Source organism: Limanda limanda, chromosome 23 (assembly GCF_963576545.1).
Source record: "Limanda limanda chromosome 23, fLimLim1.1, whole genome shotgun sequence".
NCBI classification, from domain to species: domain Eukaryota; kingdom Metazoa; phylum Chordata; class Actinopteri; order Pleuronectiformes; family Pleuronectidae; genus Limanda; species Limanda limanda.
In genome coordinates, this window is record NC_083658.1 from 3,392,895 (window position 1) to 3,418,289 (window position 25,395).

The 25,395-nt window shown below is 44.6% G+C and overlaps 1 protein-coding gene across 1 annotated transcript in view; it reads left to right on the top strand.

Annotated features, from left to right (window-relative positions):
• Positions 1–349: 349 nt before the first annotated feature.
• kcnh7 (potassium channel, voltage gated eag related subfamily H, member 7) overlaps positions 350–25,395 on the top strand; it is a 51,797-nt gene continuing 26,751 nt past the window's right edge. The window contains exons 1-6 of the mRNA XM_061066994.1: positions 350–425; positions 1,488–1,718; positions 18,271–18,426; positions 22,962–23,441; positions 24,058–24,078; positions 25,061–25,084. Coding sequence (XP_060922977.1) covers positions 350–425; positions 1,488–1,718; positions 18,271–18,426; positions 22,962–23,441; positions 24,058–24,078; positions 25,061–25,084 — 988 coding nt within the window. The remainder of the gene's footprint in view (positions 426–1,487; positions 1,719–18,270; positions 18,427–22,961; positions 23,442–24,057; positions 24,079–25,060; positions 25,085–25,395) is intronic.

Genomic DNA, 25,395 nt, shown 5'->3' on the forward strand with positions numbered 1-25,395 from the left:
GAGGAGCGATGCTGAAGCGGCGCAGCGACGACTCCTGTGCGCGCACGGCTGCAGCTGCACGTCTGAAGGGGGAAGCGGCTGCGATGCGCTCCGGAGGGGACGAGCTGGACTGAAAGGGGGAGAAACGGCTCCGGTCCGACGGGGGAGAGAGGGAGGTTTCCCCCGCTGACAGGCATGACTGACTGGTGACAAAGGAACCGGGGAGCACCCCCCCACCACCCCCCTGCGTGGCTGCGCCTGGCACCCGCTAGAACTTGGTGTGTTTTTGTGTATTTGGAGAGGCTCGTTTTCCCCCGTGCGCAGCCACATATTTCCATCCATCCCTGTGTTTTTCCCCTGGAGGAGCACCATGCCGGTCCGGAGGGGGCACGTTGCGCCTCAGAACACCTTCCTGGGAGTCATTATTCGTAAATTCGAGGGACAAAGTGAGTAGCTCTCCTGCGCTCTTTGTGTCTCTCCTGCTGCTGCATCCTCTCATCACTTCAGGCTCGCTCCCTCACAACCAGGCGCACAACGCTTCGATTCCTTATTAGAAACTGCACGTCAGAGCTGCATGGAAGTCTTTAGAAGTAGAATTAACCTGCCACCTTATCTAACACCTGCTTTATCTCATATGAAAGCTGCTTTTAAGAAACAATTAAGGGTTAAATTACTGTAATATCTTATCCCATAATGTACCTTAAACACCCCCTTAATAAAAGCTCAGGTTATTTGATCTCTCATAAATCTGGTGAATGCAAAATCATCAGTTGTGATGAATAGTGCAACCTATTCAATTTATTTTCTTATTCGTTCTATTAAATATATATAAATATATTTATTGAAGTTATTTTAATCTTTCATAGTTTCATAATTTCAGAGTTTCTATCAGGTGTGCCTTAAATCTGTGTTTGACATCTTTCTTTAGATTTAATAAAATAAAATAAAACACACACACACACACACTCATAGCAAGTATTTTTTAACAGTAAAACCTGTAAAGTAAAATTATCTTTTGCTCCATTAAAGTATCTATCTGAAGTATTTTGTTACCGTGCAACCTCTAAAATGTAATTTCTTATTTGCTGGATTAAAATACTTTATACCTTTACATTTTCCAGTTATGTGAATGTTTCATAGATAATATGCGTTGTCCTGGAAACCTGGTGGAAACAAAATCATCAGTTGTGCCATAAAATCTGTTTTTTTACATCTTTCTTTTCAATTTGTTATGTTATATTAAGTTCACCCTCCTCATAGGAATTATTTATGTACAGTACATCCCATAAAGTTAAATTGTTTATTCACAAGAGGAGTTTAGAGCCACTCTTAAGGCATCTAATCGAGGATAATCCCATTTAAACCCATTACACACACCCACCGCACTTGTTATATGTTGTGATCTTAAAATGTTTCCCTCTTATTGTGTTGGTTTTAATGTGTGACATCATATAACCAGTGATCCCCGAATGTAATTATGTGATCCTCTGCTTCCATTCTCCCCTCAGATAAGAAATTCCTCATAGCCAATGCCCGGGTGCAGAACTGCGCCATCATCTACTGTAATGACGGCTTCTGTGAGATGACGGGCTTCTCCCGGCCGGACGTCATGCAGAAGCCGTGCACGTGTGACTTCCTGCACGGCCAGTTGACCAGCCGGCACTCTGTGGCCCAAGTGGCCCAGGCGCTGCTGGGCTCAGAGGAGCGCAAGGTGGAGATCACCTACCACCGAAAGGATGGTGAGTGGCGAAGTGTGTGTGTGTGTGTGTGTCTTGTAAGTAATCATCCTGTTTGGCTCTGTTTGGCACCTTTGGCCTTGTGACACTGCAGACCCATCTGCATAAGTGACTTTTACGTGATGTCTTAACACTCTGGATGCACAGGAGGCAATTTTTAGTTCCTCGCCCGGCTCTATCTGGAACATTTTCCAGGAGCAAATCACAGAGTGCACCCATTTGGAACCCCGGGGCCGGGGGGGGGAGCAGCTGTGATGGTTTCCTCAGCAGTGAAGTCCTGTTCTGAAGTGATGCACGGCTGAGGAAGATGTTCATTAGCCTGCGCTGGATAGGATGTAGCTCACTTCCCTAAAGAATAACGTGAAGATAGTGTTCATCGTCTCTGACACGTTTCTGTGACTGTGTTTCCTTTGGATCATCTCCTGCCGTGCGCATGCTGCTGATGCATATTGCATGCAGATGATGACTCGATATGACAGCTGCTTTAGTTTTTGATGAGTTACAAGCAGAGTGAAAGTTTAAATCCGTCAAATCAGCTGTGCAGGTTGAGGCAGAGTTTGTGTTGTGACCTCTGACAAAGGCATATGTATTCAGACAAGCCTCCTTGCATAATGTTCAAGGCAGTTATGATGGCGGATATGAGGATTAATGGTTTTATAACCACATGTGCTTTGTGGTGTGTGGTGTAGGACCACAGTGGAGATAAGCCATCAGGTTTTATTGTGTTTAATGATTGGTGATACTGCAGTGTGTTTGTGTGTGTGTGTGTGTGTGTGTGTGTGTGTGTGTGTGTGTGTGTGTGTGTGTGTGTGTGTGTGTGTGTGTGTGTGTGTGTGTGTGTGTGTGTGTGTGCGTGTGTGTGTGTCAAATCAACGACACTTAAATCTTGCGTTGTATCTGTGGGGGTCAGACATATGTCTCCTAACAGACGTTGTCATAGGTAATGAGACAAGTTGCTGTCGGGGGGATTCATGTTATAAAAGCTGTGGATCAATGATTATTAAAGATGTTTGTCTTATGTCCACTCGACTGTATATGAGGACAATAATGGTTGAGACATTCTGCAGCGTTTCAGCACGATGGTGTCATTCTGAAAATAACAGTTTTGCACATTTGAGAGCTTGTTGGCTATTTTTATGATTTCTTATTAATAGGAAATAATCTATATTAAATGTTGTAGCTTGCGGAATTACTTCAGTTTGTGAATCAGAACATTTTCAGGACTGATTTTGTTGTTATAATTGTGATATAAACATTTAACTCTAGTGTCTAAGTTTAAGATCATCTTTAACCGGATACAGTTTGGGAGGAACACAGGAAATCAGATTTAGATTAGATCAGATTTGCCTATAATCATTAGTAGAGGTCGTGCACCATTTGATGGATTCCTTCCTTCCTCCATCTCAATTCTCATTTCTCCGCCAAGTCTCGTGTGAGTTGGAGGTGAGTCACGGTTGATGATGAAGGAGGAAGAGCGTCAAGTTCCATCGAAACCAAACGTTTGGACAGTTTGACAACACACACGGAATCTGTGAAAAAGTCTGCGCCTCCACGATGTGCAGCGCCAGCAGCACGGTAGTTACAGCAACTGCTAAATGTGTGAGGTTACAAAAGTGTAACTGCAGACGAGGAACAGGGAAGAAGAGCTGATTCAAGGAGAAAAGACGTCCACGCCTGGGTTTGTTATCTTTAGACATTTTTGCACTACAAAGCCTGTTTGTGAGATCAAATGTTCTTTAGAAGCCGAATAAATGAGATGCGCGCTGAGCTACGGGAAAACAAATGATAGGAAGGGAACATTTTTAATTGGTTGATGATTTTACAGTCTGCGCGTGAGAGGAACCAGGGAAATAAAAATAAAACAATCTGTTCCACGTGGAGTTACATGGTGTGGGATGAGATCAGGGGGAATCACACTGCATTGCAATAGGGGTGAAATATAGCAGTTGCCTTATCTATGCATCAGATTGTCGGCACTGCTCTGAGATCTGAATTGCATCGAGCTCGTTGATGGAAATGCACATCCCTTGCATGTGTGTGTGTGTGTGTGTGTGTGTGTGTGTGTGTGTGTGTGTGTGTGTGTGTGTGTGTGTGTGTGTGAGTGTGAGTGTGACTGATTCAAACTTGTGCAGGTATTGAAAACCCAGAGGTAGCCAAGTGAAATAGATTGGGTTGAAAACGGCTCGTGGTTACAAATGATGGTATCCCTGGAGACATAGATTGGGGGGTTGGGGTCAAAGGTGGAGGAGAGAGTGAGATAAAGTTGCTGAGAAGAAGCAGAGTGCAGATGCCTGCTCGTGTATTTTTCCTGTGGTCCAGTGCGATACAAATGAGATCCTGTCCCGGTACGAAGAAGCCACTTTACTCAAATACTAAATTTAATCTTCACGATGGAGTAATTGCGATTTAGAGAATAGAGTTGTCATTTGATGGAAGGAAGAAGGCGTAATATTAAAGGAATAAAGTAATAAGTAATAAGAACCAAAAGTCATAATGTTAGAAGAGGAAAGTCGTAATACTCTGTTGTAAATACTTGGATATATACCAGAGGGAAATACTATATTAACCTGAGAGTGACCGTACATTAGTTAGTTATTTAGATAACACTACCATTATATATTTTGACCGTAGGGGAACTTTCTAAAGAGTTTTATCGTTGTTTCTTAAGAACTTCGGGATGGAAATGTAGCTGAAACACCTTCAAGACACGTTCTCTAAATCGTCTGTGATTAAAAACCAGCGTGCAGGGACCATTAGTGAACAACAACATAATGTTGTGTTGAAACCTTGTGGGGATGTTTGTGGAGCTAATTAAGCAAACATGTTGTTTTTAGGCTTTAAGGAACATGGCACAAACTTCAGGAGGGGACGCACTCTTAGTTCTTTTGCGTTTTGAATGGAGGACATTTATCCTTAATGGAGTCTATTTTACGTCGCGACTCGCCAGGTCAAGAATTTAAGTACTTGACCATAACGGGCCGGATGCCTCTCCAGGCTCTCGTATTGTGAGCGGAGCCAGGCTTGGGCGGGGACGTTCAGTCTGCATTGATCCGCTGAGCAAACAGCATTAATGAGGACACGAATACTTTCATGTTGCATTGATCTTCAAAACCGGTGAATCGCAGAGGGGAAATCCATGGCGGCCGAACGCCCTGCCTCCGCTGGCCGGCCCTTGGAGACTCGGGATAAAAGAGCCGTAGGGCTTCTGACTGTCAGACCCTGCGGCGGGGGAAAAGGCCTCATTACCATTCTGTATCCTTTGGCTTTAATTACCTCAGTGTTTCCTCTCACCTGACTCGGAGCTTCTCCAGGGAAGGTCATACACCTGTTTTAACCGAGAACACCGCTCCGGTGATCTCCTTTCTGTCACAAGCCAGCGTGGCTGCACGATAAACCACACTGCAGGTCAGGCTTTGACCTGAAAAGATGTTTACAGGCCTTGTAATCGTGGAAACTAGAGACGAATACATGTGAGATCTTAACATCCTGGTTTGTCACTGGATATCAGACATGGGTGTAACTATTTATAAACTGTACAATAATCGATAGACGAAGGAGGCAGCTCCAGTGGAAAAGACTCAAACTGTGCTGCATGGGTTATTTTGAACAAAACGTTTAACGAAAACAATGCAGGATAAAAACTCGGCGTAAAACAACAAGAGATATACTTTGATTAAAAATTTAGAAGCAGCCATTTAAGAACCGGTTTTATTTTAACTTCTTCTGTCCTTTCCCCCTTATCCAACACATACACACACACACACACACACACACACACACACACACACACACACACACACACACACACACACACACACACACACACACACACACACACACACACACACACACACTCAGCTCTCAACCCCTATCTCTGAAGTCCTGTATTGGAATTCCAGGGGAAATGTCATTGTGGGAAGCTGATTGCTCCTGTCAGACCACTGGGGGTTTGTGTGAGGCAATCTCCTTCTTTTTAATCCTATGACCCGGGGTCTTCATAAACGCATCGCCCGCCGTCCTTTACACTCCGTGAAGGAGATTCCGTCTTGTCAGCACAATCTCTGAGCCCACTCCTAATGCTTTATGATTCGCGCCTTCGCTAAAAACTCTGGTCCTTTATCCGTCCGGTGCACAAATCTCCACGACCTCTGCTGGAGAAGTTTCTGTCGTTAAAAAGAAAAAAGCTGCTGTGCTTGTGACATTCAGAGTCTGAGCTGTTTACTGAGCGACTTTCCTCAGACTATCATCTGTAACATCAGTGTGACAGATGTAGTTTTTTAGTAGAAATGCAAAGAGATTCCTGATTTTGTAAGTATATTTATCACAGTGTTCATTATAGGCCAAAATAGCTTAAGGCTAAACTGTTTATAATGTGAGTTCTGGTTATGTATTTGATGCTAACCCAGAGATATGATCTGAACTGTGCCTCTTTTTAACTCAGGCAACACAGGGAGAGACAAACCGATGCGTTTCTCTGTCATCATCCCACACAGTCATGCATTTGTGTCCATTTGAGACCAACAAGTAAAACTGTGACTGCATGAAAGAAACGGAGAATATGACCTTCATCGTTACACATACAATAATGCAGTGTGTTTGTGAGGGAGGGAGTGTGTGGGTGGGCTGTGATGTGTTCTAGAAGCATGAAGACTCATAAAGAAGCAAGTAAACATTTATAGGACAAATGTACAAATATATTTAGATACAACAGATAAGTGTATTTATAAGCCTTCATAGCCTTTACCATGTTAATCTTATTAAACGTCTTTATTCACCCCTACTTGTGCCTTGTCCATGAAAATCTCTTTGTGCCAATTGATCCTGTAGACTCAGGAGTTTTAATCCAAACTTACAACGGGACGTCCATACAGAGCATCATCTGCTTAAACTGCATTAGGAGCAAAAGGAAAAGACCTAAAACCCTCCTCTCTATTTAATTCAGTGACTAAGTGGCTCTGTTGTGTGGCCTCACAGTAAATCCTGGAGAGCTGTGCCAGATGATGGTTTCAGGATTTATTTCCCTCTGGCAAGGTTTTGTAAAGAAAAACCCCTGTGGTTGTTAACACTGTGTGAATGCTAATGCTTCACTATGTAATTAGACAGTGAAATAGCCTAGAACAGTTTGATGTGCATGCTGGAGACGATCTGTTCTCATAACACAACAAGCCGTCCACCTGTCTCACATCCCATTCTGCTCCTGCTGCAGCTAACAGTCAATGTTCCTAATCGACAGCCTCTTATTCACTAATACTCGCCGTCAGCGCTGCAAATAAATCGGTGATTAAGCATTTAAATCCTCGTCTTAAGTGAAAATAAACACCTCTAACCAGCCCGGCATTTATTTACTCAGCAACACTCAATCTATCTGCGTTCAGATATTCAAACAGAATAATTACAGCGTCTTGCTTTTCCACGATAAAGAGCAGAATCAAGAAAATCCCTGAGCTCAGTGCGCAGCTAATGCGCTCGCTCGCTCGCAAGCAGCAAGTACGACGGGAAATGTCACGCTATAAATAGATTAATGTTGCGCTTCAGTGACACTCGCTGAGATTATTACCTTGTTTCCCTCCTGTCTCTAAATTATCATTGCTCACTGTCAGAAATATAAAATAATTTCACTCAACTCACCATCTGTCCCACAATAGATTTATTACCCATTTTCGTGTTTAGTTATTTCACCAACAACATTTTTACTATCAATTACCCTGAAGATTATTCACTATACTTATTTAAGATGGAGACAAGTGACGACAAAGCAGCAAATCAGGACTTTATGAACAAGCGATGCTGTGAGGACGACACCGGTGACAATATGTGTAGATATTGGTTATAGAACACTTTCAAACAGATGTGACGGATCCAAGCCAATAGAAACCAGTTTAAAGTGTATTTATGGTGCACATTATTCTGGCAGCATATGCCGCCCTATGCTTTGTGGGCATCTCTTAAGAATAACAAGCAACTAGTCAACGAGGCTCTATCGCCTCGGAGCAAGCTGCACATGATAACTGATGATGAGATGACGTTGGTTGTTAGCCTGGAGCAACCTGAGTTCAATGGAAGGAAACTATGTGTGCAAAACCAATTCTCGTAGATCCACCGCTGTGCAAACAAGATAAGCTCTCACATTCTCCGGCTGGGCTCAGGTGGCACAAAGTGGCCGGTGTGCACAAGTGAGAGAGGAGACGTAAATGAGACAGAGGGATGGAGAGGATTTGACAAGTGTAAAGTTTGACAATTGTCTCTGAGGGATGGAGCGAGTGAAGAGGCATCTATCTTCTACCTTCTATCTTCTATCTATCTGTTATCTTCTATCTTCCATCTTCCATCTTCCATCTTCCATCTTCCATCTTCCATCTTCCATCTTCCATCTTCCATCTTCCATCTTCCATCTTCCATCTTCTATCTTCCATCTTCTATCTTCTGTCTTCTATCTCCTTGGAGTTCAGTCCAGTTTGTTCTCCTCGGCTCTCACGAGTCAGAGAGCAGCAGAGTAACGAGCCGCCCGTCCTCCACTCTCAATCTAAAGTGACAGGGACAGATTTGTGTTGTGGGAAAGCCTTCGATTTCCTCTACAGCATTCAGGCCTTACAGAGGATCTCATTTATTCTCAGTCTCTTCGATCGAGCGGCTGCACAGACGCTGGTTTAGAGGAGCCGTTCTAAACTTTAGTGGTTTAAAGCCAAACTACTCAGTAAACACTCCTGCTGTGCTCCTCCAGTCACGTTGTAACACACCTCACTATCGCAACCTGCACATTTTCTCCTCTGAACTATTCAGATGAATTTCCTCCTGTCTGTCAACACCCTCGTGTGCGGCACAGCGCCGTGTTGTCCTGGCAACCGCTGACTGAGCCATTATGTAGCATCGCGGCTGTAGAATTCTTCCTGGCACGTCTGCCTGTGGCGCTGGAAGCTGGAGAACAGCAGACGACGGGAACCCGGTCGCACCATCCAGAAGCTCAGAGGCAGAGTGTGAGTCAGTGGGTTTGACTCGGTGACACACAATCTCATGCACTGATTCTTAATGTTGGGAAATACTCAAGGAGAGTGCGGCAGACATTTCTTTTTAAGACTCATTCCTACAATCACTATATTCAGTCTGGTCTCTTTCATTACATATTACTATTATAATATTTAATTATATATTTGTATTATTTTATGTATTGTATTTAATGTTATTGTTTATTTAAAATCTAATATCCTTGTTTTCCTATCATTCTGTATTTATATGAGCTTTTGTATAATTTATCAGATGTACAGTACATTTTCACTATATATGAGAGTATCTTTATTTTATTTCATTTATCTCAATATTATATATATCCTTCATCAATATATATATGTTTAGGCAATGTGTAGTGCTTACATTATCTCTATAAACATGCATATTTGTCTATACATGCAGAGACACATACACACAATAAAATAGATATCTCATAGTTTTTCCCGTTTACATCTTTCCAGCTGGACTTTGTAGATTTATTGAGTTGTAAAAAATAAAGCAGCTGCCTTTGCCTCTAATAAGAATAACGGTCACGTCCCCAGACAGATAAATGGTTTTCTGCTCCATTTTTACCTGCTTGTCCTGAAACGCATGACACCTCCCACTTAATTTGTACGAAGGTCCCTGGGATCAATAAGCCATTCCTTCAGGGGCCACCCCTGTCTTGTCGGTTCATTCTTTAAAGTCTCAGATCTTGACGTAGGTTACTCCCAGAAGGTCGTCGTGACGAGTTGAGGCCGCACATGCTAAAGGTCCTCGTGAGATCCCAAGACTCTTTTGTGTCCTCGGAACAAAATGTAGACAGATTGAATTGTCTCAAAGCAACACTCTGAGACAGGGGAGAGATTTAAGACTGAAACTGGAGATGAAGCGTCTTTTACTTTCATGCTCGCACTCTAACGATAAGTAAAGCAGATGAAACATTTGAATGCACGTTGCCCATTCATCTGTCTGATATACAATATTTATTCCAGCACATACACCAGTGTAACCTCACCTCGTACTAATGAAATCTGTTTTACAGTTTAAAGGCACGGTGCCAGTGGATGAATGCGGGTCATGTTGGATCTATGGATTTTACACACACACACACACACAGACACACACAGCAGCATTATTTGATACCACAAACAGAGAGTAAACAGTCTGACAGCCCCCTTCCCCCAACCTGCTCAAACACCTCACTCCACAGCTCCCTCCTCCCCCTCGTCTCTCCTCATTCCTGCCGTATTTAGGGTCCTGCTCAGCTGCTCACCCTCCATGCACGTGCGATACCATGAGACCATGAGGAATTTGGAGCTCAGCACGAGCAAGAGAACACAATTTTCCTCAGATTATGTAGGTTTTTCTCTTTAACGTGACGAAACCCCGGCGTCAGAGGGCGTCACGCGACGTGCAGCTAAAAGGTTAATTCAGAAACATGTTGACTCCGCCTCCTCCCCAGTCAGCCACTCGTCACATCACAGTCAGTGTGTGATTTCAGTCCGTGATCCCCCGCTTTGCTCCCATTCACAGATTGGATGTGCGGAGATCACATCTGTGAATGAGCAGCCATTCATTATTCCCCCTCCCCTCTGCCTCGCTCATTCACCACATCACCTACTGGCCCGATTTCATTCATGTGGGCATCACTTTTGGTCCAGTATTAGTATTGATATTATATCTGCACAAGATGCAAATAAACGGCACAACAGAGGGGATCATTTAGAGCAGAATTTTGATGCACCCGACTTATCCCATTAAGCGTGACATGGTTTAGCGGATAAATGATAAAGAAAAAAAACGTTCTTCCAGGAACTGATGTGTGTGAGTGTGTGAAGGTTGGTGCAGCTTGGTTGATCCTAAACTGGATAGAGGATGAAATTGCTCCTCCTACTAATGATTCAAAGTGTGATGCTGTCAACAACACCATTCCGGTTGGTTAGATGTGTCCATGTCAGAAACGAAATCTTGGAAAAATGGTCCGAAAACATAAAACCTTTTCTGAGGGTTTGATTCGTCTTCCACTTTTCAGAGGTTTCCCCAATCCTGTCCTTTAATGGAGCAGCAGTGTATTTTTCTCCCTCTGGTAGAGGCTTGTTCAGTCCGTGCTGCTGGATCCTTGTCAGTTTGACAGAAGTCATTTATGTCGTCGCACAGAGGTGAGAGGAGCCGGAGCCTGTCGAGCTTTTGTAGAGTTGTTTCATCCCGGAGTTATCGTAGTTACGTTGGCTTGTATATGTCAAACCCTCATGTCAGCTTATGTCTGTTTGCATTTACACTCTGCAAAATATTGACACGTGTCGTGTACTGCAAGGGAAAAGTATTCATGTCTGTCTGAGAGTTCACAGATTCAGTGGAAATCTCTGGTCTCAAGCCTGACGTATTTTGAAGCAAATGTATTCCTCCAAGATGAGATCAGAAATACAGCTGCTCAGAGATGTTGTACCAATGAAAACATGTTGTATTTCTACAACATAGGCCACAAGATGCAGGTTCTGGAAATAGCCAGCGTGAGAAACGAGTGCAGCATGGTTTGCTTGGAAAATAACTGAGGACGAGACCCAGTTTGCACAGGAGGTTGGAACAAAAGCTTCACATGTTCAGTAGATGTTCAAACAAACTCAATCTGACGCAGTAGAGTTTTCCATTTACGCTCCTCGGGGGGGTTTGCAACTTGTATACGAAAACAAAAACATGGCAGCAAATTAGCAACCGAGAGAGTGAAGCATGAATATGAAGCACATCCCCAAAAATCAAGGACAAAGTTTAACTATGACTAAATAATCTGTATTCAGCTCGAGACTCATTCTCTGTATCCAGAGCGCACACACAGCTTTGGTTTGCATTTAAAGAATCTGTTTCATATGTTTTTTGTATTTATATTTGAATTGTTTGACAGCGGCGTCGGCCCTTATCACCAGAAGCTCTCGAATCTCTCTTGAATTTTTGGAGTTTGGCGTCTTTTGTTGTTGGAAATTAGCAAACCTCTCTCTTGTGACCTCCTGGTTACGACGCAGTCTCTCGACCCGCCCGCCCAACGTGCTGCCACTGATGATACTGTAACCCTGGGGATAAGGTAGCACTCTCCCTTCTGGATTAGAGAGTCGACATCAGAGCTAAATAGCTCAGAGTACAACTGCATGTACCCAGGGGGAGAAGGCGAAGGGATCACATTTCCCTGGAATGGTGGACAAGAACATAAGCCTTCCTCCCTCTGGAAGGTCATTTTTTCACTTTGATAAGCTTTTCCCCGTGATTAAAGAGAAAGACGAGAAATAAGCTAGAGTCCATTTTTTGAATTGCAAACAAGGACTTCACCTTATGTCCAAGATTCTGCAGGAAATTAAGTGATTTACTCGTGTAAAAGTTTTTCTGTAAGTCATTTCTACAGTTAAGACTACAATGCAATATGATTTTAGTATAAAAATATGGAAATGCCTCTGATACTGCCGGGTTGGGCCTGGTTGAGGATGCAAATCTTTGTACAAATCCGATACCGCGTTGCTGAAGTGTTTTAGTTTCACTCTGATAAATCTCTTTTTCTTTGTCGCTCCAGAGCAGCAGTTGTCCTGCACTGTCCCACGAGCAAAACAGCAACGTCGACTGTATTTAACAAACAGTGGCTGCTCTTCTACAGCTATTTAAAGGAAGTAATTGTTTTTTTGTCCTATATTTATTTATTTGTGTCATGACTGTCAAACTATATAACAAATGAAGAATTCATTCTCTGGCTCCAAGTGGCAAAATGGCATCATTTGTATGCAGGATATTTGGGCTTCATTTCTGTCCAGTGGGAGGAAGTAGAGACGTGTCGTCCATCTTTATATAAAGTGTGAATAAAAACTGTACTTAGAGCTGTCCACTTGTCATTGGATCACCCCGGACAGATGTGAAACCAGGTCTGAACAGGGCCAGAAAGAAACATGGAGCTCCCTGCTGCTGGAGGCTCATCTCACATCAGTGTCACTCACATTACACACACACACACACACACACACACCTAATGATGTGCACACACACACTACGTGTCTATTGGGCCAGGGGGGGAAGAGCACCGGCTGCAATTTAAAATGATTTTGACTGCGATACTCTTGGCAGCGGTTTCTCCAAATGATGGTTATCAAAATTCCCACATGCAACTTTCCAACAATCACTGTCAGACACAAGCAGGCAGCAGATGTTGGTCTCTCTTGCTCTGTGTGTGTGTGTCTGTGTGTGTCTGTGTGTAATGACTTGATCAGATGCATTTTAATCACATTAGCTGATCGATGTGTACGTGTGCGTCTCAGCTCCCCGGCCGCGGTGGACACACGTTAAGCTGCATTGTCTTAATTATTGATGGTGGAAATAGAATCGAATGAAATTTCCAGCTTGTTGAAACTAAAACTCGTCTCACTGCGCTGCCTATGAGCATGAAGCCGTGCACTCAGCGATGTTTGCTTAATTATTTAGGTTTCTTCAGTCTGCGAAACGTAGCTGTAACAACATATGATAACAAAGCAGACCTTAGGGAACAGGTTAATGCCAAACTAGATTTTTACTTGTTTTAGGAAATCTTTTTAGAAACAGCTTCATGTCCCAGGAGCGACAGTGTTTCTCATCTCAAAGCCATCACTGCCTCATGATTGATTCAGGGAAATGAAATGAAATGAAACTGAGAATAAAAGGGGGAATACATCACCTTCGCCACAGAGCAGCGCTGAGCTCTCAAGCTTAAAACGAGACCCCGCTGACACAACCCTGATGGAGTGGGTTTAATATGAGTTGAAGGAAATAATGGAGAGTTGGCCGTCAAGTGAGGTGAGCATGGTGTGTGTGTGTGTGTGCGTGTGTGTGTGTGTGTGTGTGTGTGTGTGTGTGTGTTGGATCGCTCTGTTAAATGAAGACAGAAGGAGCAGTTGGTCAGTTGATCCGTCCTCATGTGAACCAACAGTGTCGCCGCTGTCCGTCCAAAAGGTCAAGGTCAAATCTGCAACTGTTTTCAATAGTCCACACAAGCGTTTTGGCTCCGCATCCGAATTGAACAGCACAACAGTGTCATCGTTTCCAAACATCTCCGTTTTGGCCAGGAGCATCTGTTCCAGAGTCGATGCAGGAGTCTCCATCTGTCTGCATGTGTAACTGTGTTTACATCCAGGACTCGTGTCCTCAGGTGGCCCAGGCATGGCTGCCGTTTATTGCAGAGACATGTAGTCTAATCCCACCGGCACAGAGGTGACATTGTGTATGAAGACCTGCCTGTTTTAATCTTTTTATCAAAGTTAAAGCTCAATCCTCACAGTACCAGAGTAGTCCTGTGTTCAAAAGCAGCTTTGGTCGGGAAACATTAAAGCACCCCCGCTCACCCTCCCTCACCCTCAGCATGTAATTTGGCGTATGCCGTGTATCCACCTGGTAGTCATCCTGCCCAGCCATCTGTGTGGCAACAGATTAACAGGTAGACCCATTAATCCAGGTAGGCGGTGAGGAAATGAAGCCGAGAGGAAAAAGGTTAAATCAATAAAAACCCAGATTTCCACTCCGGCTCAAGGATTCGACTTTGACAAACCAGGAGTGTGTATATATATAAAAATAGAGGATTAACTGCTTCTGCCCAAGGATACTGTAATGTTTATGTGTCTGTTTGACAGTTTGCTGTGTTTATCCCCTCACCTTCACCTTGCCAAGCTTGGAGATTCTTCGCCTCTTTCACAAAACGCAAGTCGGCACTTTCCTCTATCCCCCGTCCTCAGAGGATTAGAGACTAAAATAAGCCTCTTTTTCCTGTTTCAGCCCAATCATGACTGGAGCAGCACTGAGTCACGCTGCTTTCTCTAAAAACAGAAGAGGTCATTTGTATTTCTGAAGAAGCCGAGATGGCACCTGATGTTTCACATTAACTCAGATTTGCTCTGCAGCTCCACATAAATATTCATGTCAGAGACGCTCATGACTAAAGTTGTTTTAGTGCCTTTGAAAGGTGCATTCACTCATTTCACTGGGAAACCAGCTCCATCGCTGCCGTATTAGATTTAGTTGGACAGAGAACATTCGGCTAATTAATGCTGCCCGCAGCCTTCGTGTGTGTGTGTGTATGTGTGTGTGTGTGTGTGTGTGTGTTTGGGACTGCTGAACTGAGATCCGTGAGCCTCATTAGCGTGTGCGTGTGCCTGCATGCATGTATGTGTGCATCGCTGTCTGTGTGCTATGGAGAAATGTAAATGTTATTTCTGTTTGCGTGTGTGTGTGTGTGTGTGTGTGTGTGTGTGTGTGTGTGTGTGTGTGTGTGCGTGTGTTTGTCTTTGACCCTCTGCTGGGGCGGGATACGCAGACAGGCAGAAATTAGCATGAGCGGCAGCAGCAGCAGCACCGGGGATCTGTTTGATCTGTCCACTTACAACACGTCCGGTGCCCTTTCTGCAGAGAGAGAGAGAGCGTGAGAGAGAGAGAGAGAGAGCGTGAGAGAGAGAGAGAGAGAGAGAGAGAGAGAGAGAGAGAGAGAGAGAGAGAGAGAGAGAGAGAGAGAGAGAGAGAGAGAGAGAGAGAGTGAGCGAGGGGTACAGTAAGAAAGATGGCAACAGAGAAAGAAAACAAATGAGAACCAAAGTGTGCATTGAAGAGGAAGAGAGGGGCGGACAGACAAAGACATGGAGAGAGAAAGAGTGATGGAGGCCGATAGTGAGTGAAGTAAGGGATCATGGGAAATGGAGGGGAAAGATGGGAAATGAATCACATTGACACATTGATTTGACTTTGAATGAGTTTCGTTCTGCTGCACCTCATCACACTCATGTACATGACGGTCTATTGTCGTGTTTGACATGTTTAAAACTCCCTCAGACACAAGCTGCCACTTGGTCTGGTGTCATGTCTATATTTAAAAGCTACATACATCCATCTGTGACCCCTGTCCCCGCATGTGATTGAGGCTCGCGAGCACTTCTCTTGACCTTCCTCTCTCGTTTCAAATTCAAATGTATTTGCATGACAGGATTTGAGCCATTGTTGCAAAGTAGAAACACGTGACATGTAAAACTCAGCGTGTGCACGAGCAAAACATCGATTAACTTTATGATGAACTAAAGATGGCTTTTTTTAGCTAATCTCAGGAATGCATTTCTCATTCGTATCCATGTAAGGTTCCTGAGTACACACATCACACACACACACACACACACACACACACACACACACAGCACCACCGAGCCTCCTCTCATTCTTGTGTTCCCCCAAAAAGTCGTTCCATTATGCTTTCTGGAACATAATACTTAGCTCCTATGAATTATAAATGTCTATGGATTCCAAGTGGCTTATTTTTAGAGTGCAAGCGTGCATGTTGCACGTGCACACGCGCACACAACCACTGATTGCTTTACGAAGCTGGGCTGACGTCCCCTTATGCAAATGTTACACTGAACACAGTGTAGCATGTGTGTGTGTTGGTTTGTGAACGTGTACTGTGAGGCGATGTGTATGTGTGACTTCTTTACCTTTAGAGGTGGTTGTGTTGCATGTACACACACACACACACACACACACACACACACACACAGAGAGACACACACACACACACACACACGCAGCAGTGAGATTCATCCACAGGGAGGTGATGAAGAAGACTCTCCTGAGCTCAAGTTGTTCTCCTTCTGTGTGTCGCACCTGCGAGCATCACTACAAGCCCCTGGTGTTACTGTATAATACAGGATACATTCAAATCTGTTGTATAATTTTGTATCTGAGTATTTAAACCTAACAATTTGTGCCCACTTTGTCTGAGTTTTCCACAAACACATTATCTGCGGCGGAATGAAGAGGATCTCATTCAACTTGAGGACGGTGGTTGAACCGGAGACAAATGAATGTAATATCTGACTCGGCACAGCGAGTGTGCTTCTCTCCGGAGCGCTCACTTGTTTCCATGGAGACAGACACATTTGTGTTTTATTTGTATTTTTTACAACGGCGTTCCTTTTATGCACACCCCCCCCCCGGCTGCTGTGCACTCGGACGGTTCCTGTAAACCACGAAAGCAGGGGCCCCCTCCACTGGTCATCTTTTGCATATTGTCACAGAAGACGGAGGAGGTGCGATGCTGCTCGCCCATCGCCACCAAACTCCCTCGGTGTGGAATGAATGGCCTCGTCCACTCACGCTGACACTGATGTACTATTAGGGGCGGCGCACTGCTTAGTCCAGCGGAGTCCAGCTCCCTGATGCATAAATCAAACCCCGGTGTGGTGAACGGGGAAGCAGTCGGTTTGTTATAGGATTTTTCAAGCCTGATGATACAGAACTACCACACTGGAAATGTACAGTTGTATTCTTTTTGTGTGTTGCGTACACGTTTAGCGAGTGGAACCAGGGATGCGGGTGTTTATGCAGCAGCGTGTCTGTGTCTCCCAGAGAAGAAACGCTGGAGGCTGGGAGCCTGCTGGGTGGACTATAAATAGCCTCCTGGTGACAGCAGGACTTAGAGCCTAATGTGAGGGAGAGCATCTTCCAGAGATGTCCACGTTAATTATTTAAAACTTCATATGCATTTCATTTTCTACATTAATCAACTCTATTATAGCATCTGTGCATTCCATTTAGCAATAACTCTATAATCACGGTTTAATCCCAAACTTACTTAGATGCTATTTTGTCATTGTTTCTCTAAAATCTTTTATTTGCAGCTAAGCGGCTGTGGCTCAGGAGGGTGAGTGGGTCGTCCACTTAACAGAAGGCCGGTGGTTTGATCTCCAGTCAGCAAATGCCCTAACGAACCCCAAAGCCCCTGGATGCTGTGCCGACAGTGTGTGAATAGTGTGTGAACGTGTGTCTGTGTCCTGTTCTGTGAATCGATGTGTGCGCCTTCACCATTTAACCTCACAGTGCGACTCCTCTGTCGCTTCTCTGTCAACCTCGTCTCCGTTGTTTGATGAATTAGGGACATTTAGTCACGAGGCATTAGCGGAGAGCAGGGTCGTGTTCAATTTGCCGTAGCAGCTCTAACTATTGAGGTTTGAGAGCAATTAATTATTTTTCCACCACGAGGCTGAGAAAGTTCAGGGAGGAAATAATGAGTGAGAAATATTCATGGGTAATTTCGTGTCTTTATCAGGAACGATGACTTTATATTGTGCATGTCGGTAAAGCAGGATGAGAGAGTGTGGACACGTCGCGCTGGAGGAGGTCACATCTCACTCGTACTGAAATATAAAATCACTCTGCGTTTTCTCAAGTTTGCCATTGCCTGTGTAAAAACTCTGGAAATAGAAGTTAATATTGCAATTAATTATACACTCAGGCTCATATCATGGGTGAAAGTTCACCGAAGTTTAATGGATTCACTTCGGCACAGGAGGCGAATGTTTTATTTGCGTCCTCGCTTGAAGCTGTCATGTTACTTTAGAGCTTTGATCAGGTTTAAGTGTTTTGTTTGGCTGAGAAAAAGCTCTGAATTTTTAATCAGGCGCTGTCACGATTGATGGGGCTCGTAATTTCTGGATTTCATAACCACACTGCAGTGACTTTACAACTCAATCAAACCCAAAACATAAAGTTTATCACCTGTTTCTAACTGTGAATTAAATTTCCTCCTGGTTAGGTTCAAACTTCCTGTGCGCCACCCACATCATCCCGGTGAAGAGCGAGGGGGGCGTGGTCATGATGTTCATCCTCAACTTCGATTACATCCTGGAGGAGGGCAGCAGCGACTCGCTGGAGAAACTCAACCACACCTCGCCTACCAAAGCTGAGCAACGTGAGTAAAGGACAAATACGGACTCTAGAGAATGAAATGTGCTGCAAAACAATATGACATTTTCCCAATTCCCCACTGTGTGGGTGTCGTGCAACAAACGCACACGTAGAACGCATCCTCAGACGGTTGCGTGTACTCGAGCTGAAGAAAGAGCAAGTCACATGTAGCAGGCATGACCTATTACATGTAACCTTTCCAACATTATCATTGTTTGTGTCTTTACCCGATCCCCCAGTGTATGTTGAGGATTTGACACGACCTCACTATTCATCTTTCATGCCATCCCCATCTCCTTTAATTGATTCATCTCTTTGGCATCTCGCTTTTGTAGCAGGATTCATAAACCCGGCTTGTGCGTTCGCCCCGGCTCGGGGCAGTAATCTGGCGTGAAGCTGCAGGAACTTCCTCCCAGACAGCTCCTTTGGCATGTTGACACCAGCGTTTAGGAGACGCTGATGTGTTCGCCTGCCGTCATTTCAAAGGTCTGGCCCAATTATAGCTCCTAGCATGCCAGGATGGCCTGATGAACTACTGGAGCAGTGCTGTGGAGCCCTCCGCTTCCCAGAGCTGTCGGCGTAATAGCGTATAATGCCATTCCCCAGCGGTGCTCTTGAACATGCTCTTGATCCTCCCTCCCTCTTCATTGTCTCCGTCTTTCTCCATTTTTCCGTCAGTGACATATAAAGCAGGAGCACGGGGGAGCAGAGGTCAACTCACGATGGCTGTAATTGGATGAGGCTCTGAACAGGCTGATGCCTCATGGGGTGTGTGGTTAAAAGAGTTTGGAGACGTGTGTGTCGAGTGTTTAAGTGGGTGTTTTATGTGTGTGTTTGTGTGCACATCACACACAAGACTACTGTATGCGCTCCTCCAAGGGAATTGTTCAGCCGTAGCATAAAGGCAATCCCCTGATGGAGCAGTTCTCTATGAGTTAAAGCCAATTCACATATCTTCATATCAACGTGGGAGTCCCTGCAAATTTAGAGGTGAGGTCCAGATTTGTTTACAAGGTCGAGTCTCATTGCTCGACACCGTCTCTCTCTCTCTGACTAAATCAAATCAAATCAAAGTTTATTGTCACATGCACCAATTACAGCGTCATCAGAGCAGTATATACCATATACCATATAATACATAACCTCGTAACATATAACATATATATACACACAACCTCTGCCGTCGCAGGACTCACCGGAGAGCGTTGGTATTTCATCACTTTCCTCCTCCCTCGGCTGATTCTGCAGACCTTTCCGAGCACTTTTTACTTGCAGTTGCACAGAGGTCACAAACCAGGAACAACTCTTGACTTTAGAGAAAGTCACAGACGGAGAAGCTGCTGCAGATGCAACTCAGTGAAACCCACGGTGCAGTGCTTCTATTCTAAGGAGCAGCTGCCTGTGCTCAGAGCCAGTCGATGATCCATGTGTTGCATTACCGCCGCTCCTTCTAGGGAATGAGCAGCTTGCATTAGGTGCTTCTTATCGATTGCTTTCCTCCCTTAAGGACGATTCATCCGTTCTGAAACTGGCGAGGATTCTCTCATTTCGCTCTGATTCTCTCATTTCGCTCTGATGTTAATTTATGGGCCTCGGCTATGGCCTCAAGACTAATAGACAGGGAGAGAAGTGTAAAATGCTTTTACTGATTTCCGAGGAATATCAGGCGATTCATTTATTTTATGATTAGGGATGTCCTGAGCCGATATTGTACTACGGTTGATTTTTATTGGTTAAGAATCAGATAAACTCTTTCGGTCTATAAATTAGTTTATGCTCGCTTTTCTTTCCTTTCTTGAACATGGACATAATTGGATAAAATGTATCCGATCAGGATCAGAGCTTGAAACGCAAAGTAGACGCCTTTGTACACATCCAACAGTGAAGCTGCACATCAGGAGGAGAGTAAAACAGAATAGGCCTCGTACTAAAGGCAGACATTTGCATACATTAGCATGTTGTCCGCACAGCGATCCAGTGAGTCAGAGTGTTAACAACCACCGAGATGTGATTTTGAAACGATCAGCGAAGCAGCGATCTGGGCGTTTACACCCAACCGGATGAAACGGCTCAAATTCATTAACGTTTAAAAAGCCCAGGTAGAGCAGCTTTGGTGTAAAAGAGTACAAAAGAAAAAAGTGGGAACAAGATCACATTGTGCGACACATGCAACATTATTGCCTCCAGTTCGATTCTAGTTAGGGACAATTATCGCACATTATTCCCCTGTCGTTTACCCTCAGCCCATGAATATTTTCATGAAAGAAAATTGCAATAAAAATTACTCAGGCTTTATTGCAATCTCACTTTAATCACACTTTAATTTTCTCTGGGTATAAAACCAGGGCAGGGCAACGTGGGGAAACAGCAGAATTCTCCCTGTTATTCTCCACTGCTGATGAGTAACAGAACTGGGAGCCCTGGTAAACAGTCCTCAGGGTGATAGAACATATTAACTGCATTGTTGCGTAAACATAAGCAAAAGCACAAGAATTAGAGACAAAAGGACAAGAAAGGATGGAGGCCTATTGTTCTCACCCCCTGACATCTGAATCACGCTCTCAGTACAGAGAGACATTTCACTCCCAACAAGAGGATCTGAGGGCCCAATTAATATTCAATGCAAATATTGCTATCTGGTATCGTAGCAACAGGGGCCACTGAGCGTCCATTGGCTGTGTGAAGCTGCGGGTGAGTTTTTGCCGGTAAAGAACGAGAGGGCTGGAGAGGCACACATGTAAAATACACACACACACACACACACACACACACACACACACACACACACACACACACACACACACACACACTCACACAATGTAACAGCACTCAAAGGCTCAGTCCTTTCAAAACCACAATTAAATAAAGCTACTTACCGTGTTCTCAGCGCCGTGAATGTGTGACTGAATTATGAGTTAATTAAAAAGAGATTTATGGCATGTGTTTATATGTCTGTTTATATCTCGGCACAGAGCTCCGAGCGCATCGATGCCCGCGAGCTGCCGTTCATTACTTTGTGAAAGTGGCATTTTAACAGCGTTTAAATCGAGCTGTCGAAAATGTGAAAAGCTGCAGAGCAGGATCGATTGATGAAAATACCAATATGGTCGCATTGCAGTGGTGCAGTAGTCCGACATATCACCTCACAGAAAGAAAGGTCCTGGTTTGGTCGGGGGTCTTTCTGTGAGTTTGCAAGTTCTTCCCGTGTTTGTGTCCAAAGACGATGGGCAGTTATTCAGGGCCGGTAGGTGTGAATGGGTGTTTTGCGCTGATCCTGCTCCCTGACCCTCAAAGGATGAGCAGTAGAGATAATAGATGACTCACTTCCAGTCTTGTTCACGTTGTTCAGTGACATTACTATGACTAAAAAACTTTCGCCGTCACAAGAACACCGGTATAACTGTAATTCCATAAGATTTACGACTTGTTTCCTTCTGCTGCACCGTCAAGGTTGAGCTGCAGCTTCAAATCCTGCTCTGAATCACCACTTAAATGCAAATTATCTTCTCCGGCATCCTCAGCATCTGACGAGAGACTTTATTTAAACACTCTACGCTGAGTCAAACAGACGCAGAGCAATTTGTGGGAAATTACTTTCTTTCGTTCTCATCCTAGTGGAAGCGGCAATAAGGAAGATAAAGATGCACGCTGCTCCCTGCTGAGCCTTAAACATTAATCCTGTTCTCTGGTTTACCTCCTATTGTGTCTCTTAATACATCCTCGGCTGCTCCACTTTTTGCAGAGATGCACAAATAAACAAAAATGTGCTTTAATTTGCTTAAAATCCAGAAGGGGCGTGGCAATAAACTCAGGTTTCCCCTCGTTCAGCAGTGAGACTGAGAGTGAGACATGCATTCTCATATGTAAAGCATATGTTCAGGCAACTAAATGATTCACAACATGCAGGCCAGGCTTTGCCGTCCATATGTGAGATGCTGTGAGCGTGAGCGACTCTCACATGACGTGTTTGCAGATATTTTCAGATCATTCTAAATGTGCATGTTTGCAAACGGTACGTGTGTGTGTGTGCATGTTGCAGAGAACTCATGTGAACTCTTTCTTCGCCTTATCCAAGACAGCAGCATCATAAATATCACTTTGTCTCCTTCATCTCCCCAGGAACCATCAATCACTCAAATCTCAATGCCCCACTTCCATTATAATATTTCAGCAGATGTCCTCCTCTATAAATAATTGAAGTAAATTGAACCCGTGCCTGAGACGGAGTGGGCATTAGTGGTCTTTTCTTTTTTTAAGATAGCTGCATTGGCAGGCTTTTCACTGCTATTGGCAAACAAGTAAGAAATATCAGCAGGGACGTTGAAGACTGAAAGCACGGTCTGAAGCGAGCGCACGAGGAAAATCACAATGCAGGATCAGTGGGGGTTGTGTTGATCCCACGGGCTCATTAAAGAAACTGGTTGTGTGCTGTGCGAGCAAATGTAACAATAATTGAGTGATTTAACAATCCTCAGAATTTATGTGATGTTTTCCGAAGCAATAGATTCAGAGTGACACTTTTCTCTTCTCCTCCGTCAGGGAAAGGGAGATTCTTTCGCTTCCGTTTCCCGGCCTTACCTCTCCTGGGCATCAGCAAGCAGTCCCTGCCCCAGGAAGACCCCGACGCCGTCCTGGTGGACTCCCCTCGCCACAGCGACGGCTCGGTGGCGACGCACGACTACCAGCTCCCCACCACCCGCGAGAGCTGCAGCCCCTCCTACGCCAACGACACCCGGGCCCTCATCGCCCCCAGCCACTGCTCCACCCCTGTGTCCGGGCCTTTGGACCACTCGTCGCCCAAAGGCCCCTGGGACAGGATGTACCAGGACCGGGCCATCACCCAGAACCAGCACCTGAACCAGGAGGACACGTTTAACGCCGTCCCGTCAATCCCAGGCCTCACGCCCACCGCCTCCAGAGAGAGCGTGTGCAGTATCCGCAGAGCGTCGTCCGTGCATGACATGGAAGGCTTCGGGGCCAACTCCAAGATGGCGTTCAGAGACAGACATGCCAGTGAAGGTAGGATGCTGCTGCTACTCTGCCCCAGGTGTTTGCTGTAAAACTAACAAACCCACACCACAACATTTTCTATATTGGGGTTTTGAGTTTTGTGAATGTTTAAAATATTAAATCAAATTACATTTTCCAGTCATTTTACTGGAGAGCTGGGAGGAAAAGTTCCAGAAAACACCCGGAGCAACTGTCTCAAACATTTTGTTCTCACATATTCCTCATGACAAACACTCACTATATTAATAACCAAGCTCTCTGTTAATCCCAAAAATAGGAGATGCGAGATGTGCCAGTCTCTTAATCAGTTTTATGGTGATTCATCATCTACAGCGTGTGTTATTGATCTAAATCGCTCATTAGCCTTTTGGCCCATCATAGCTTTCAGGGTAGAGGCGCCCGAGACGAGCCCGGAGTTCTCCGGGCCAATCCCTTATCTGCAGTCATCATTCAAATAGCTCCCACTGCCTGACAGACTCATATATCTACTTCAGTGTAATGAATTGTATATGGGGACTGTGGTTAACTCCAGCCCCCATTTGTCTTTATAAAAGCAGAAGTCCGTCTCTCATCCCCACTCTCCCCCTTTTCTCCCCTCTCCGACGCCGTGTCGCCGCCGTCACAGACAACGGTCGCAACCTCAGAGGTAACGTGCTGCATCCGGGCTTGTGGAGTTTTAGATAAATACACATGTGCTGCATAAAGCCTGCTTGCTGCATGACTTTCCCACATGACTGAGGTTTGTGTTGAATGCAAAAATGCCACATGACTGACAGTGTGTTACTGCAAGTTCTCTGTGTGGAGCCTCAAACCGCAGGCACGGCACTAAATGGCCAAGTCTCGGTGCACATGAGCTGCTGAGTCCACGCTCGGCGCCCAGGGGACGGCTCGGGAGAATCAAAGACACTGACCTCTGCACGCTCTTGCATGAAGCGACGCGTTAAAACCTCTCTCCTGGTTTCGCTCATTGAGGAAAATCAATGAAGCTTCCCTGAATGATACCTCCCACTCTCTGTAACCTGTTCTCCCTCTAACCTCTGCCCCCCATGTCGGAGAGAATGAAAAGAGACGGTGTTGCTCTCCCTCGTTTTTCTCCTTTAATTAAATGCGATGGATCTGTATTTTATGCAGCATGCATTTCACTGTATGAATTCTCTCCAGACCGAACCAGGTCACTGTCTTGTTCAGTGACGCACACTCATGTTTAAATGTGATCAGAATTCTACTGTAACAGATGCTGATGTGTTTTGTGTCTTGTCACTTTTATGAATATTTGAATTCCCAGAGCTGCTGAAGTGCTGATGAATGTGATAACTGAGGTCGTTCCCTGTCGAGTCATCACACTTTTGCGCAGGGAGGGAAATGGCTTTAAATTTTGAATTTTTTATGTACTTTTATATCAATATTAAAATTAGGACCAAGTTCTTGATGTGTTGAATTAGGTGCAATTTGGACTCACATTACTTTCAGTATTAATATATTTTGCCAGATTTCCAAGTGTAGCCCAGAAGTGTGCTGACTTGACACGGAATAATCCAGTAGTGTTTTTCGACCCTGCAATCCAAGCACCCTTCCATAAATCCACTTTTCCCTTCACCTCCTATTTCTTCTCTCTCCTGCTCTGCTAGTATCTCGCTCCTGGATGGCTGGCGGTATGGCTTCAGCTTTTTTTGGGTTTTCTTTTCTAAGTTCTGCTTTATTTTTTACGACTGCGATGATTTTTCCTCACTGTGGCATGTATCGAAGCTGCGCATGCAATCTCTCATCCTCTGCTGTCCGCTCCTCCGTCCTTGACTCTCAATCACCGTACTGTACTGTTGTGAACATGTGGGGTTGGGGGGCTGAATCAGCAATTCTCTCTGTTTCACTTTTGATCCCTCTCATCGGGCCACATGTGTGGTGTGTGTGAAGTGCTGTCAAGTATTGTTACGAATGTGTCGAATCGTTCCACAGAATCCAGGGC